Source organism: Myxine glutinosa, chromosome 8, assembly GCF_964187855.1.
Source record: "Myxine glutinosa chromosome 8, kmMyxGlut1.1, whole genome shotgun sequence".
In the NCBI taxonomy this organism is placed as follows: domain Eukaryota; kingdom Metazoa; phylum Chordata; class Myxini; order Myxiniformes; family Myxinidae; genus Myxine; species Myxine glutinosa.
The window spans coordinates 23,299,176-23,315,599 of record NC_136268.1 but is presented as its reverse complement, the minus strand read 5'-3'; the positions used below and the strand labels follow the sequence as shown (position 1 = coordinate 23,315,599).

The window sequence follows — 16,424 nt, the reverse complement described above, 5'->3', positions numbered from 1 at the left end:
GACTGCTTGACCTTCCAACATGTTCTTGCATCATGATAGTGTACCTTCACTGAAGTTGTGCACCTGATATTTGATTTGTGTTTTTGACCTATTTTTTCGGATTGTGACCTAATAAACAAAATCATATTTTTGATCATAACTTGAATAGTCTTCCTTTGATTTGCGTGATATTGTTTTTTTTTTTTGGAAAAGATTATTATGGGTGGGAACACATTTTCTTAATTTACACACTACCCCTAAATGTTGAAGACCAAGTTCATATGGCAGTCCGAAAAAAATGGGGATATAATTGGATCGTGGGTGCCGGGAGGCTTGCCCTTGGCGATAGCTTTGTGTTAACAGACATCGAGTTATTACCCTCGCCTGAGGAGAGCGTATTGCATTTGAGTCCGTTTGTTTGTTTGTCTGTCTTTGTTTGTCCGCACAGAATAAATATGATTTTCTCTGCAACTGTTGGTCCGATTGACAGGAAATTTTTTACCATAGGTGCAACTCCACCTGTATAATTTTTTTGAATGATAATTATGACGTCATATGTCACGTGGTTTGGCCGCCATCTTGGAAAAACCGAAAAACTTTGCACCTCTATATCTCCGAAAGCGCTGAATAGAAAAAAAAAAATTGAGACATGGCTCATTGTAAAGAACTCTCCATGGGGAATAAAATATGTTAATGATGTCATAGGTGCCTCCATCATGACGTCATAATGTGACAAGTACAAAACTTCATCCGATCGAGATGAAATTTCTTGAGCATAATCAAGGAATAAATTAGTTTAGAAAAAAAAAAGAATGACGTCATCGGTCACCTGGTTCGGCCACCATATTTGTTTTAACACAAAAGCCTTAAAAACCACTGAAAATACATCCTGGCAGGGGTTTGCAATATGTGATTGCTCTTTTTCTTGTTTTGTTTTTATTACACACAAGCTTAATTACCCGGTGTCACCCTAGGGAGGGTGGAGGGAGGGAAGGGGAGGAGACGTGGGGGAAGAGGGGGGAGGGGAGGAGGAAGAGGGTGGGCAGGGAACAAATTTACCTGTGCAAGGAGTGCTTTAACCTCGGCATTACCTTGGTAAAAAAGGAAATTGTAATACCTTCTGTTTAATTTGTTGCTTCGCTCATTCTCTGAGCCTTTGAATTTCTGGATTTTGCTGTTATCGTTACACGATGTCCTTTATTTATTACTTGCGAAAATCGAAGATTTTTCATGTATATTGGTTGGTCTTGTGCGTTATTCTGTCTGTTTGTCTGTATGTCTGTTTGTCTGTATGTCAGTCGCCTACAGGTCACAATTTTCAACCGATCGTCACGAAACTTCACCAAATGTTAGAGTTGGTCATAAGCAAGAAGCCTATTGTTTTTTTGGGGTCAAAAGGTCACCAACTTTGTTGAATTTATAAAATCCTCAATTTTAATACGATTGACTTGAAATTTTAAGAGGATTTGCATATATGGTCACTGAATTCAACCGCCAACTATTTTTGAGGTTAACTTCGGCCAACAACCTATTTTAAGGATTTTGCAAGTATTGTGCTATGCATGACATATTTTTTGTTTACTTATTTATTTTCTTGCCTATCATATATTTCTTCAGTAAAGCTGTTTTAAGGTTATCTGAAATAAAACTGACTACCCTTGTAAATTATTATTTTTAAATATTGTAATGACTGTTGATGTCCAGAACTGACGATATGCGTTAAATAGTAAATGTGGTGTTCATGTTCCACATAAACTTGAGCAGTAAGCTTGCTAATCCCTCAAATGTTCAGGATTGAATGCACTTTTGAAGACTTTAGGTGGGATCGAAAGTTTTCCCATTTTTCTGTAAAAACATGAAATGTAGATTGTATGGGCCCGAACAGCAATGTGTCCCATTTTTATTTTTCTGTTACGTGTTTTGACCTGCAATATAACTTCCATTTCCACACTATCTTTTCACCAAACTCCATGCTATTGTTGCTAAATACGGTGTCCATCATTGTATTCTGAATTCAGCCCATTGGCTTTTCGGTGACCAGTGTTCTCACCACAGTTGCTGAAATCCCTGAAGCAAAAGCTCCACGAGAATGAGGAGGTGCTCGCAGGTCGCACACAGGTGGTCGACATGCTGCAGAAAGAAATTGATGGTCGAGATCAGAAGATCCTAGTACGTATCAGATCTCGGCCTTGTGTCAATGTCAAACCTCAACTGGTGGTTTGTGCAAAACTGTACTACTCCGGGTAATGTTTCAATTCCATTAATTACTGAACAGTTTTTTTGTGTTTTATTTTCCAGCTTCTTCTATTATTAAAAGTTGATGGTGCTTGTAATCTGATAAAATCCCCTATTGAAGGGTCTCCATAATTTAATGGGATGACCAATCTTATAGTCCAGGAAGGATCGTAATCGGGTGAGATGGTTTACTTAATGACTAAAGGTCAGTTCTTCTGAAAGATACCACTTTTTCTTACACACACACACACACACACACACACACACACACACACACACACACACACACACACACACACACACACACACACACACACACACACACACACACACACACACTATTCCTAGTAGAAAATAGTGTGTGGATGGTAGGTCGGTTTTCTGTCCCCTCGAAAAACTTGTTTCACAATGCAGCGCCTGTTTTCTGATTGCATTCCCAAAAAATTGTTTCTGATTCCACTCAATTCAAATTGAGTGGAATCAGATGCTTTATGGATGATGGACCAGCATGCTTATTTGTGTATTAGTCAGGTTCACTATGTTTTTTCGTTTAAAATCATGGTAGATTAGCAAACCTATACATTTTTGGAAACGTTATTACATGGAAAATCTGAAAATCAATGTTTACATTTGCCAATTCCGACCAATTCGATTCGACCAATTCGACCAATCGACCAATTCCATTCGACCAATTCGACCATTCGACCAATCGCTTTGATCGACTACTCGATCGATTCAATTCGATTCGATTCATCGAATTCGATTCGATCGACCATTCGACCAATTCGATTTGCCAATCAATTTGACCGACCTTTGCTTGGACTGTGAAAACTATGCGGACTATATTGTCGGATATGACACACAGGACAGTGATGACGAACTCTAAATGGCATATTCTGTAATCGTGTATGTTTGATGCCATTGACTGCCTGTGTATATTTTGTCATTGACTGCCTGTGTAGATGTGAAGTTATACTGACTGCATGTGTGTATATGATTTTGCTGACTGCCTGTGTATGTTTGGTGATATGAATTATTGTGACACATTTTGATGTTATTAACTGCCTGTACAAAATGATAACATGTATTTGATTATGCAACTTATCACGAATATAAAGACAGTATTTTGCAATTCAAAACCTTTGATTCGTGTCTTACCATTCCCCATAGCACTAATTTGATACTTTCATTGGATTCCTTGTCCGTGAAAATATAGGTTTAGTATATTTTAAAAAGTTTTTAGGGTAATTAGAGGCAGAAATAGAACAAAATATGTATTTTACAGTGGCCATTTTGAAAATCCAAAATGGCCGCCATACAGGTATCTCTCCAAATGTAAACATTGATTTTTAGTTTCCTTATGCTATAATCTTTCCAAAAATGTATAGGTTTGCTAATCTACCATGATTTTGAACGAAATATAATTTATTGACAAAGTGAACCTGACTATATTGAGGTTAAAATATATCTGCATCAATAAAAAGAAGAAAAAAAATCATCTTTAGGTTACTAATGATAGTGGACAAAGCCTTTGATGGGTAAGTTGATTGTAATCTCTCTTATTCCATCCTCACTGCCTTTTGTCCACCAGACGCTGTCAGAGAGCTTGTCGAGGCTGAGTGCCGAGCGAGTGGAGATGCACGGCAGGTTGGAGGCCGAGCGACACGTATTTCGTGCACAGCTGAAAGATCTCCGACAGCGTCACCCTGCAGTGATGGCCCACACCTCATCAGGCCCTGAACCAGCCAATGCTCAGGCACTACGTGATGTATCGGTAAATGGACTATGCAAGAGCGTGCAGTCATACAAACCATGTACCCGTCTGTCACTTTTTCATTCCTTGTTCATTACCTCCACCACTGAAGGTGGACGGAGGTTGTGTTTTCACCCCTGTTTGACTGTTTTTCTGTGAGTAGGATATCTCAAAAAGGTATGGGCAGATTTGGATGAAACTTGGTTGACACAGGTTGTGTGTGTGACAACGACGAATTGTTTAGATTTTGGTGAAGATCTGGATCCAGATACGAGTTTTTTATTTATTTTGCAAGTGATTCTTCACCATTGAGAGATAGGCCCAAAAACGAGAATTGCCATGATATCTCAACGTTGTGGATGGATTCGGGTGAAACTTGGTGGACAGGTTGGGTGTGTGACGAGGACACATTGATTAGATTTTAATGAAGATCCGGATCCAGATCCAGCCTATCGGTGGGATACAAAATGTAAACTGTTCAGCTTGGCGAGGTATGCGCGCTACCGAGTGCCGTTATAGTTTTGGATGTTTTCTCTCACGAGACAATGTATATTCTGCTCCACATTGAGATGTTCATTGTATGAGCTACAAAACTGTGGAATTGTCATGCATCAATTAGTACTCGTTCATTAATTTATTTAATTATTTGTTTGTTTATTTATTTATTCTCTTAAAGGAATATTTCAGCAGCAGTCTTTGTAATTTCCCAGCACCTGGCACTGCTACAATACAAAAGTCAACTTCAGTCTGACAACCTTTGGGGAAACTGTGTCCATCTTGTTCACCCCCATGTGTCCTCCAATCGCTCTTATTCTTCCCTACGTTCCTTATCCCTCCAAGTGTCCCTCTATTTTGTCCCTCAACCCTGCTGTTGGTGTGTTCTCCTATCCCCTCTTCCTACTGTTCTCTTCATCCTGGATGTCTGTTATGACCTGGACCATTCTGTGTTTTAGTCACTCCAAGTGCCTTGACTGTATTTCAAAAAACGAAAGAAAAAAAAAGCACATGGGCATGTATAAAGATCATCCCAAAATTTTGTCGTACCGCTTTACAAACTCAGTTCTTGTCACATTATTATTCTACATAACCTCCATGCTCTTTATTGCATTTCATCCATTTCATCAGACATGCAAATAATCTTGTATATTGTTAGCATTTGCAGAACTTGTATTTTGATCCACGTTGATCTTTTTAAAAAAATTTTCACGTTAAAGAATTAAGCTATTTAATCATCTACATTTTGAATTATTAATACCTTTTCTGATTGCAGGTCGACCAGCAGAGCTTGCTGATACAACTAGCCGAGACACAGGCTGAACTCGAAAGGAGTAAACAGCTGGTGTTCAGTCTCAGCCTGGCCGAGGATGGGTAAGCATTCTGGTTTTGTATATTTTATCCAATGGGTGATCACTTTAGTTGCACACAAACTAATGTGATGATTATGCAAACTACTGATGCAAGGTTTTCTATGTATGTCTGGTGTGGATAACTCCGCATCCCGGATGGGTTGCAAGACAACCGCGAATGCCATTTGGTCAACTGAGTTCTCCCAGGGTCCTCCATCGAATTACCGTTTACCTATGGTGATGGGGTTTCCAATCGAGTTTTGCACTCTCGATGCGTACTTGATCTTATCTTAGTGAGAAGCAATCGAGCAGAACCTCAAGTATGCACCAGACTTGGACTAGGGCCAATCAGTTGGGGTAGAACGTCCTGGCTACACTTGTATTCACTATACTGTACCAATGATGGAAAAGACACCACGAGCAGATTGGAAGAACAATTCAACTAGAGGGGGGATTTATTTTTGGGGATGAAGGGACTGGGGGGTGAGGGGGAGCATATATGTAATCAGGAAGCAATCTATTAATGAGCATGTGATGTACAATGGGTTATGCAAACTTTCCAAAGCACTGGGACACAGAGCAGAGCTTTTCCCAGCTTGTCTAGTTTAACAAAATACTTATCTAAGCTAGTACATGGGCCCATTGGACACATCCGCAGAAGGGAAAGAAGATAGGAGCAGAACGAGGTGCGTCCTCGGGCCTCACCAAAGCTCCCTTTTCCCAGTCGCCTTGGGGAGCAGTGGAGGGAAGAAATTACTTTGGGTTGCGGGGGTATTAATTACGGAGGCGGTAATCGGTCTGGCCCCCGGTCTCCACAATGCATTCTGCATGGTGACGGGATTGATCTCTAGCCCAGAGTTCCCTTCTGCCAGCCTCATCCCACAGCTTGGCTTCGCTCTGCCTGACTCCATCCCATCTCTCCTCATGCAGCGAGGTCACTTCCTCCAGGACCTCCATGAGCTAATCATCTGCTAATCCTTTGGCAATCAATGTCTGGTAGTCGCTTCTCTTCTCGGTGTCTCAAACGTGGGGTTTATATGACTGCTTGCGCTTTACGTTTATGCAGCTTATGAAAAATTTAGCGGAGGGTTATGCCCGTTGCCTTCCGGGAAATGCAGCGGGCGTGGTCAGGCCCAATGCAAAGCACAGCTATTGTTGACTCTCAGCTTTGGATTTGCTGGACCTGCAGCGGAAGGCCTCCCACAGAGCACATAGCTGTTGACGCTCAGCTCTCGGTTACAGGAAAGGCAGCAGAAGGTTAACGTGAGAGCTTGCTGGTAGGTTGTAAAGGCTGAGCTGTTGTTTATGTTCACGTGGCACAAGTAAAAGGATGCTGCTGATTATGGGAAATGGTGGAAAATTGCACTCGTGCCTTTAGTTTGGACTTATTGCGTTTTAGGTTCTTGGGTTCAAACTAGAACACAAATGGGTTTTTTTAAGCAAATAGGGAGATAAAGGGAAAACCCTAGCTAACCCATCACAATGCATAGTGTCCCACTAGACCCAATGAGACACAGGGGAAGGGCTATTTGAATGAACATTTACGAGATAACTAACTCGGGACCTATATGTTGGTTGCAATTACCTTCGGGGCCAGTTCATAGAACTACATCAATATCGGTGTACATCAAATACATTTGGTTATTTGAATAAGACTTTTTCATAAAGGTGTATTTTCATTGAACACCAAGTTCTAGTTTCTTTATGCATCAGAGTAGAAAAATGCAAAATGTCAAAGATTTATATTTGCACAGCAGTGTATGTCTAGAAAGACAGCCCTCACGCCTCATGTCTGACATTGAGGGCCTTCATACGTTGTTGGGTGAGTAGAAGGGGCATGTCCAAGGTGGAGTGACCTGGTTTGAAACCGAATTGGTGATCTGAGATGAGGTTGTTGGAGAAAAGGAATGATTTCCTATCAACTGTCATGATGGGTTCCATGTCCTTGCTGATGATTGGAAGTAAGTTGATATGTCTGTCGTTGAGATCCGTTTTTTCTCCATAGTTACGTAATTTGATGATGTTGGCTGATTTCAGATGTAGGATGACCTATGACCTAGGGTAAATGATATGGTGAACAGAGCAGAAACAGGATGTTCTTAGAAACTTCTCGGCTTTCTCAGGTGAAAAAGGCACAGTCCATAATCTGTGCATAAGAGAGAGCAGGCTGTTGTGGAACAATTCCCAGGCTGAGTGAATTTTGGAGAGACCATTCCTGAAGAGAGATTGCTGCTTTCATCATCGTCGTCGTCGTCGTCGTCGTCATCATCATCATCATCATCATCATCATCATCATCATCATTATCATCATCATCATATTACTCCAAATCCAGCACAGGGATGTCGAGCCCACCCATTCCTTCGTGTCAAATGCAGACTGCCACAACTGTTGTGTCTGTGTCTTGTGGTCTAGCTCAAGCTGATGTACCCATTTGCTGCGGGGGCGGCCTCAGATCCTTTTCCAGTCCGGGCCAGGGTTGATTCCTCTGCGCACATCTACGCTTAATTTGAGGGCAATTTGTGTGAGTGTGTTGTCTGGTAGTTTCTGAACATGCCCAAAAAGGGAGTGACAGCTATGCAAAATGGTGTTGTGGATGTCATTGAGACTGGTGCTTTGTGATGTTGTCTTGTTCGTGCCAAAGTCAAACCATTGGACTCCAAGGATGCGACGCTGACACCTCATGTGGAGCGCTTGGACCTTTCGCCCATCCTCTATGAGAGCAACGTCCAAGTTTCAGACCCATGCAGGAGCACTGGCAATACACAGGTTGTGCATACCCTGCGATTTATTGATAGACCAAGTCATTTATTCCGCCACACATGATTCAGCTGTCCAAAAGTTGACGAGGCGAGACCTATACATCGGTGAATGTCAGGTGAGGAGTAGCCCGTGGAGTCAATATCACATCCAAGGTACATGAACCTCTCCATTTCTGCAATGGTCAGGCTCGCAAAGATGACTGATGTCGTAGGTGGGCCAGGACCTATGCTCTGAACCTTGGTTTTTGTCCAGAAAATGTGCATTCCCATTTTCCTGGCCTCTTTCTCAAACCTCTGCAGCGACGTTGGCCATTGGTCGGGCCTTCCAAGGAACAAAGCTGCATCATCAGCATAGTTCAGATCCACCAACAGTTATTATAAGGTCTCTCTGACACTTGCTCAGGATCGATTCGGTGGCACAACAGAATACAACTGGAGCGAGGATGCAGCCTTGGTGGACACCCAAGGTGGTGAGTAAATATCCAGAGGTCACTTCCAATGCATACCCTTGATTTGGTGCCCTCATGCACTTCTAGGATGAGATGGAGCGAAAATGAAGGTGTTCCGGCTGCTTCCAGGGCCTTCCACAGAGCGGTCCGATCTACTGAGTCAAAGGCTGCCTCGATACCAATGTAGGCAATGTTAAGCGGTCTTGGAAACTCACGATGGAGCTCAGCCAAAAGCCTGAGAGTGAGTACTGCGTCGATGGTAGACCTTCCCTTTGTGAAGCTGTACTGCTGTGGGTGGCGTCGATGGGTGATTAATGGTTCCAGGCGAGTTAGTAAAACATGACCAAACACCTTTCCAGGGATTGACAACAGTGTAATGAGTCGATAATTGTGGGGACCCTTCCTACATTGATTGTGTGGACCCTTCCCTTTATACAAGGAAATAATTAGACAATCCCTCCACTCTGCGGAGACTCTACCTGAAGCCCATACCTTATCAAAGAGTTGATGGAGGGCCAATCTGATCGGGACCTTTGCACACTTGAGTAGCTCCAGGGGAATGCTGTCTAACCCTGCAGCCTGGCAATTCCAAAGCTTCCTGATGGCATGATGTACTTCGAACAGAGTATGGGGCATCCAAGGAAATGTCCAGTGTTGGAGTGGCAGCTGTTGCCTGTCTGGCGACATCTGGACATGGAGTTGCCGGCAGATGTTTGAGCATGGTGTCGTGCTCATGCTAGCAGACCAGCGTGTCTTCCGGCGTCTTACATGGCATGCTGTCAATCCTTGTGACTGAAGTGTCGCTGCATCCATATTGAGGAGTGCCATGCATACACTTGATTGCCTGATTTGTTGAATGCAAATTGTTATTTAGGAGCCCTTCTTCAGCATCATCTGGGAATTTACAATAAAATTCTTCAAGATCTTCAATAGCCTTAGCTTTAAAGACACCTTCGAGTCTCTACAGTTCTCGCCAACCTTTATGAAGACCGGCGTCATGCTTCAGGTCCAAGACTTTCATGGTGCCAGTGGTAAGCTAAGTTTGTCTCAGATGTCTACGCAGACTAACTGTGTCTGTGGCGGCAGAGAGAATAGCTGATCGTATGGAGGACCAGGTGGACTCTGGGTTATCTTGAAGTGATCCAAGTGCCTGGAATTTGTTGCTGATGGCAATGTTGTAGTGGGCGGCGATGTTGGTGTATTCCAGAAGTGATTCAACATCAGACCTCTTTGATGGCCAACAATACCCCTGGATTTTAATGTCTCGGACAACTAAACCATGCTCAGAATTCGCAGGGAACTCTGTACCCCTGTATGTATGGTATGACGTGAAGATTGATGGGTCTCTAGTCAGCATATTATCGATCTCCTTCCTAGAGTGGCCGTTGTTGGATATCCATATTAAGTTTCCTTCTTAAGAAGGATCTGACAACTGCCAAGTTTGTGAAGGAACACATTTTTGGAGACTGGTTGAATTATAATTTAGGCGACCGGAGCCAGAGTTCCCGAAAACATGCTGATATCCTGTGCGGTCTCTCCCGCTCATGGTATTGAGGTCTCCGATAATGAGAAGTTGATCGTGGGGTGTGGTAGAGTGGATCAGGAGTTCCAGTTTGATGTAGAAGCTATCTTTATCAGCAAGAGAGGTTTCCTTGGTCGGTGCATAAACTACGGTGATGTGTCCAGGTCTGTGATGCAGCCGTACTTAGAGGATCCTGCTGGGGACAGCTTTCCGTTGCACCGGGGAGTGGTTAACCTTGTTATTAAGGAACAAGGCCACTTCTTCCATGTGGTCCTTCCCACCTGAGTGGTACATTGTGTTCTGGTCGACACGGTGTTTTCAATTTCCTAGAATAAGCGCCCCTGTTTCCTGTATTGCTGCTTGCAGTCCCTGCCAATCTGCCTGAGTGAACTTCCAGACTCACCGGAATTGAGGCAGCTCCCTGAAAATAGCGAGAGAGATGTTGGCTCTCACAAGTATGTGATCAGACAAACCAATTGGAGTGGATGAAGAACAGGAAACATTTGCAGGAAAGTTTGTCATTTCCAAATTCAGAATGGAGGATTTCCCATAGGCAGAAATCTGGGTTGGGAAGTTCATGGATTGAGTCAGTCCCATGAAGTCACAAAAGTTCCTTTGCTGAAGTGCCATGCTGATGAGAGAGGTACCAACACCCAGCCAATTGGCATGGTGACAGTTTAAATTTCTATATACAAGGAAGAGAGTGTTTGCATGAGTGGTTAAAGTTGGTTCTTGGTATATGAGAGAGAGATGGAAATGGAGTCGTCACTGTAAGGAGGACGGTATAACACACAGACAAGCTAGAGGTGGAAGCGGAGGGGAAGCCTTAGTCAAAGGTACTTTTGTAGCTTGGAGGTGTAAAATCAGTACAATAGCAGTGAGAAATGGAGTTATTGATGTAACTTGCAACTCCGTTGCCAAGACAGGATTATGCTTATCCAACCGGTGGAGACAATAGCCAGGAAGAGATACCAATGAATAATGGGACATACTGTGGGAAGAACGATTCTGTTAAACATATTCCTGGTTTTGAGGGATCTTTCAGGTTGCAGCAGAAACTTCAGATGTTTTAAGTCCAAACAGGTAGGGATAGGGGACGATGCACTGTTAGCAGTATAGAGGGGAAACTAGGATAAATTAAGATGGGTTACTCGGAGAGGGGGTTGGGCAGAGGGCAGGACTAGGCAGGGTGAGTGGGGTGATGGGAGGAGGCAGGGTGAAGGGGGTGATGGGAGGAGGCAGGGAAAGGGGGGTGATGTTAGGTGGAAGGGCAAAGGGGGTGATGGGGGATAATAGATGATGGGAGAGGATGGGGTGAGAGTGAGGATGGGAGGAGGTGGAGTGAGGAGGAAGATAAGAGGGGCAAGATGAGGTGAGGCAAAAGCAGAAATTGGGACATGGTGGAGGGATGCTGAAATGTGGGACACAGAGAAGGTGTGGGGTTGAGTGGACAGTGGTGTATAGGAGATGATGAGGGGGAAGATGCTGACATCGAGGGGGTCTAACACCGTTAATGGATTTGAAGGAGAGTTGATGTCGTGTGTGCAGGCAACCTCTGTATATCTAAATTGGGAATCTTGAGAATTCCAGTTTGCAAAGACCGAGGAGGAGTGTACCCTCCACCTCCCCTCTTCCCTTCACAAGTGCTGATAGAATGACACTTATCACCTGAGGCTGTTTAGGGTGTTTCCATATGAATTGTCACTTCATAAACATTTTAAACTCTTTTCTTGAAATGGTATTTTGTGTGTGAATCATTTTCTTTTTGTCTCTTCTCACTGACATATCTACAATGCATTGTGTGCTGTGTTCATAATAAAGTGTTTAAGTTTTGTTTTTTGAAAAGAAAAATATTCCGCTCACCATTCATCACATCATTATATTCCACCACCGAACTCCTAATGCTCTAGTTTTGCTTGTTTATAACTGGCTTGAGATTGAATCACTTCTGGAGTTTCTCCTGAAGGGGTCAAAAGATTCCCAATGTTGTTGTTTTTAAATGTTTATAACATGAACATTGAAAACAACAACATTGGGAATCTTTGTTTGCAATTTGTTTTTAATAATTGATCATAATTGCACAACCCTGTCATCAAGATAGGTGCAGCTTTTCCAAAGTTATAAATTGATAGGTGAAGTCACTACATTGTCATTTTATCGCTTGCATTGAAAATGAATAAATATTGGAGTTGTGTGGTGTAGAAACTTCGAATCCCGGCCCAGCTCTCTGTTCCAGTAGTCTCTATCTCACCCTCTCTCTGTTCTCTTCACCCTCTCTTTTGCTCAAGGTCATCTGCCAGCATCTTCGAAATCAGCCAACATCACCGCTTTACACAAAAAAGGTGCAAAAACAGATCCTTGCAACAACAGACCAATCAGCCTGCTTCCAATTATCAGCAAAGTCATGGAATCCATCATTGCTTCGGATATCAAATCCTTCCTCTTCTCCAATGGCTTGATCTCTGATCATCAATTTGGATTCAGACCAGGTCACTCTACTCTGGACATGTTGCTTCTGCTGTCTCAACAATGGATGGAGGTCCTCAATGCCAAACAGGAAATCAGAGCTGTCTCACTTGACATATCACGTGCCTTTGATACGGTCTGGCACCCGGCTCTGCTCACCAAACTCTCCTCCTATGGTATCCATGGAAATCTCCACGCATGGCTTGCGGACTTCCTCTCTGGTCATAGTCAACGTGTGGCCCTGAATGGATTTCTCTCATCTCCCCTCCCTGTTCTGGCTGGAGTTCCCCAAGGTAGTGTACTGGGCCCTGTGCTATTTCTGGTCTTCATCATTGATCTCTCCGATTCTCTGGAAAATCCTCTCTATCTCTTTGCTGATGACTCCACTATCTGCTGCTCCATTCCTCATCCCTCATCATCTCAGATCGGCAGTCTGCAGCCTCCTCACTCTCTGCAGACCTGGACAAAATCACAGACTGGTCAAACAAGTGGAACATGTCTTTCAATCCTGACAAATCTCACACTCTTACAATGTCTCTCCGAAAGGACCGACTGGAAAACCCTCCCATCTACTTTCTCAACAATCCTCTCCAAGAAGTTCTGTCGCTCAAGCTTTTGGGTCTCACTATCTGCCATGATCTTTCTTGGGAAAACCACATTTCCAAGCTGGCCTCCAAAGCCAGTCGCCGACTGGGCATCCTCCGTCGTGCGAAGTCCTTCCTTGGCACACCTGAGCTCCTCACCACATACAAGGCTTTCATCCGCAGCTCAATGGAATACTGTTCCCCCCTCTGGGCTGGTGCTCCTGCCTCACACCTAGCTCGGCTTCACGCTGTTGAGGCCAAAGCTTTCAGAATCATTGGAATCTCCTGTGATGAAGTTAACTCCGAGGGCCTTTCACTCACTCACCGCAGGCAGGTTGGTGGTCTTTCTGTCTTCTACCGACTCCTCTCCGGCCTTGCTCCCCCAGCTCTCTCTGTGCTCTGTCCCCCCAATATTCCTTCAGGTCGCGCAAGATCTGCCTGCAACCCTCTTATGGTTAAACTGCCAAAATCAATACTCTCTGCTCACCTTCACTCCTTCATCCCTCTTTTCTCCCGCCTCTGGAACAAACTCCCCCACTCCCTTCAATCCCACTCCTCCCTCCAGGTCTTTAAAACAGCTGTTCACCACCATCTCTTATCTTCCCCCATCCAAAACCTTGATCTTTTCTACCCCCGCTAATTCACCCCAGAGTCCTTGCAGTGCTCATATGTTTTATACCTCTCCCACCTCCCCCCAAGTCCTCCCGATGTCCCTGCTCTCAAATGTTGTGTTTGTGTCCTTCCCCCTCTCTCCCCATCTTGTCTGCCGCTCCCCTTGTTTTTTGTGTTTTGTGTGTCGGTTTGACTTTTTGTGTGATTAATGTTAGCTCTTTCATGAGCCTCGATCTGGTATACAAAAAAAAGAAGCTATAAACTGTCATTCCGGTGTTTCACAGGTAGGGTGATTCATCAGTATTTGTGTCTGTCCATCGGCATTAGTTGGTGGACGTTAAATACCCCATGGTGTCCTTAACGAAGAGTAGGTGAGCTATCGCCGGTACCCTGACCAAATTGCAAATTCGTACCCCACCTACTGCTGGGAAGGCAATGGCAAACCACTCAGAATGACCCTTACCAAGAAACTGCTTCAGCAGCACTGAGCCACTGAAGGTCTGTAACAGAGTATCCGAAATCCGAATTGGAATGTAGAAAATCTTGTCGTGATGCGTACCACCACCCTTTAGTCGTTTCAATCCTGTGCTCGATGCTCGAGTTTGGCATGCGCACACTGAAGCCACGTCATTCGCGGAACTACATGCAAATGCCTGTCATATGATTCTGTTTTCTCTTTATTTTTGTTTCCATGGTAATGTTGCTATGCTAAGGTTTCTTTGTTCAAATTTTCTGGTTTTGATATCTTGGTAATGGTAGTTATTTACAATGACAAGGGTGAATAAATATACAGTACGTGTAGATCCAGTCGTTTCCCTGTACGTTACTGATGCTTGTGGCAGCCTCCTCTTCTTTCCGCATTTGCCTCCATGGCCATGATCGTCCTCTTCTTCTCATTCTTCAGATTTTCTGTCTCAAAGAGAATGAGTGGTTACTGAGGGTCGCTCTCCATCAACCCTCCCTAATGCTACTCATCTGCATTATGTCCTGTAATACTCATCATTTGTACAAAATATATTTCCAATCGAGTTGCTAATCCGATACCTCTGATGTCACCTTACTTTGTTGGGCTCGGGCTGTTTTCCGATATTGATGAATCGCCCTGCCTGTGAAACACCAGATTGACAGTTTATAGCCGTTTCGGAATTTGAACGCAGGCTGGACAGCTTGTTGGAGAGTGTTGTGTTTATCTCAGAGCTCTAGCTTCCTTTCCACATTTCTTTTGCTGTGCAGGCTTCACTCACCACGACCGGATGTTGAATCGAACAAGAAGATAGGTTTGGAGTCACCAGAAGACGAACAGGTAATGTTGAAGTTGTGCCACGTGGTTTGGAATTCATCCTCCACAGCTTTGTTAAAAGTCTGTTTCGTCCGACTGTTCTTTGTGGTTGAGTGCATGCGCTATCCCTTAAGCGATTCATTTCTGAGCGACCCAACCCACAGGCGAAAAGGTTGAGGGGTGTGGGAGGGACATTGGAGGATTTGGGGAATTTTTTAAATCCGAAACTTTAAACTTGGCTTTTACATTAGCTAAAAGATTCATTCAACATTCTTGCAAAAAGGAAAGAAACTCGTTTATACGATACTGCGCTGTACGTTTTTCCTGGACGGTGGTGGTTTGGGTTGCCACAATCTTGCCTCTGTGTCATTCTCCACCAACGTAGTTTGTGCTGTCAACGTGGCACAGTGGTGGCGCTGCAGCAGCAGGTTTGTTTCTCTGGTACGCAGTAACGATCATATTTATGGTTGGGAACCCTGCTGCCTGGATTATTCTTTCACTTTTGTTTCGATTTTACTTGTGCCTTTTGCTTTTTGTATTGCGTTTGTTGTTTTCTTTTGAACTCTTTTGGAAAAAACAGGAAAATGTACTAAAACCTAATGTATCCCACTCCTTGTTTAGTTGTGGCTATGGGTGATAAACATTTGTTACGGAGGCACTTTGTTGTCACGACTGGAAAGCCACATCCTGGACGATAAAACTGTTTGTGATTAAAACTCTTTACCCCCATGAGTGTTTGGTGGAGTCCGCAAGCAAAGGTGAATAATCCAATCCTCATGCGGGCCTGACTTTCCTGCCATCCTGACGAGTTTAACAACTTTGCTTTCAAACTCGTTCGGAATGACTGAAATTGTGTGAGGGAGTAGAGTTAATTGATGGTGAAGTAAGAGCTGATGCTTTACAAAAGTGCTCACGAAAGCGTACCTCGGCATTTGGCAAGTATGAATGTTTTCAAGGTACTTGCTTTGGTCTAGCGAATCTCAGGGGTTGCCACGATGGTTTTGAGGTACGCACTCGGCTCTAAGCTGTCTAGTCTGTGTTTGAATCTTGGCCCAGCTATATACTGTTTCACAGGCAGGGTGATTCATCAATGTGTATGCCGTCCCTCAGATGGATGTTAAACAGGCGTTCCGTCTGCCGGCGTTAGTTGGTGGACGTGTTAAAGACCCCCTACTGTGTTCTCCGCGAAGAGTAGGCGAGCCATCACCAACACCATGAGCAAATTCCAATTTCCTGCCATAACTACTGCTTGGAAGGCAATGGCAAACCATCCAGTATAACCCTTGCTCAGGAAGCTGCTTGCTTTGGTGGCACCGACGCTCTGTGAAGAGTATGGTACATCAGAGAGGGAGAGAGAGAGACACAGACAGGCATGCAGACAGGCACGCAGACACGCACGCGGACACGCACGCACGCACGCAGGCACACACGCAGGCACA

At 44.0% G+C, this 16,424-nt stretch overlaps 1 protein-coding gene across 2 annotated transcripts in view; it reads left to right on the top strand.

The window, feature by feature from the left end:
* GOLGB1 (golgin B1) overlaps positions 1-16,424 on the top strand; it is a 107,537-nt gene that overhangs the window by 36,060 nt on the left and 55,053 nt on the right. Inside the window, exons 9-12 of one of the 2 annotated variants that reach the window (XM_078782988.1) lie at positions 2,035-2,148; positions 3,806-3,988; positions 5,238-5,335; positions 14,940-15,009. In XM_078782988.1, the coding sequence (XP_078639114.1) occupies positions 2,035-2,148; positions 3,806-3,988; positions 5,238-5,335; positions 14,940-15,009 (465 nt within the window). Of the gene's footprint in view, positions 1-2,034; positions 2,149-3,805; positions 3,989-5,237; positions 5,336-14,939; positions 15,010-15,145; positions 15,414-16,424 lie in introns of those variants that run through there. The other variant, XM_078782989.1, reaches the window with a different exon arrangement.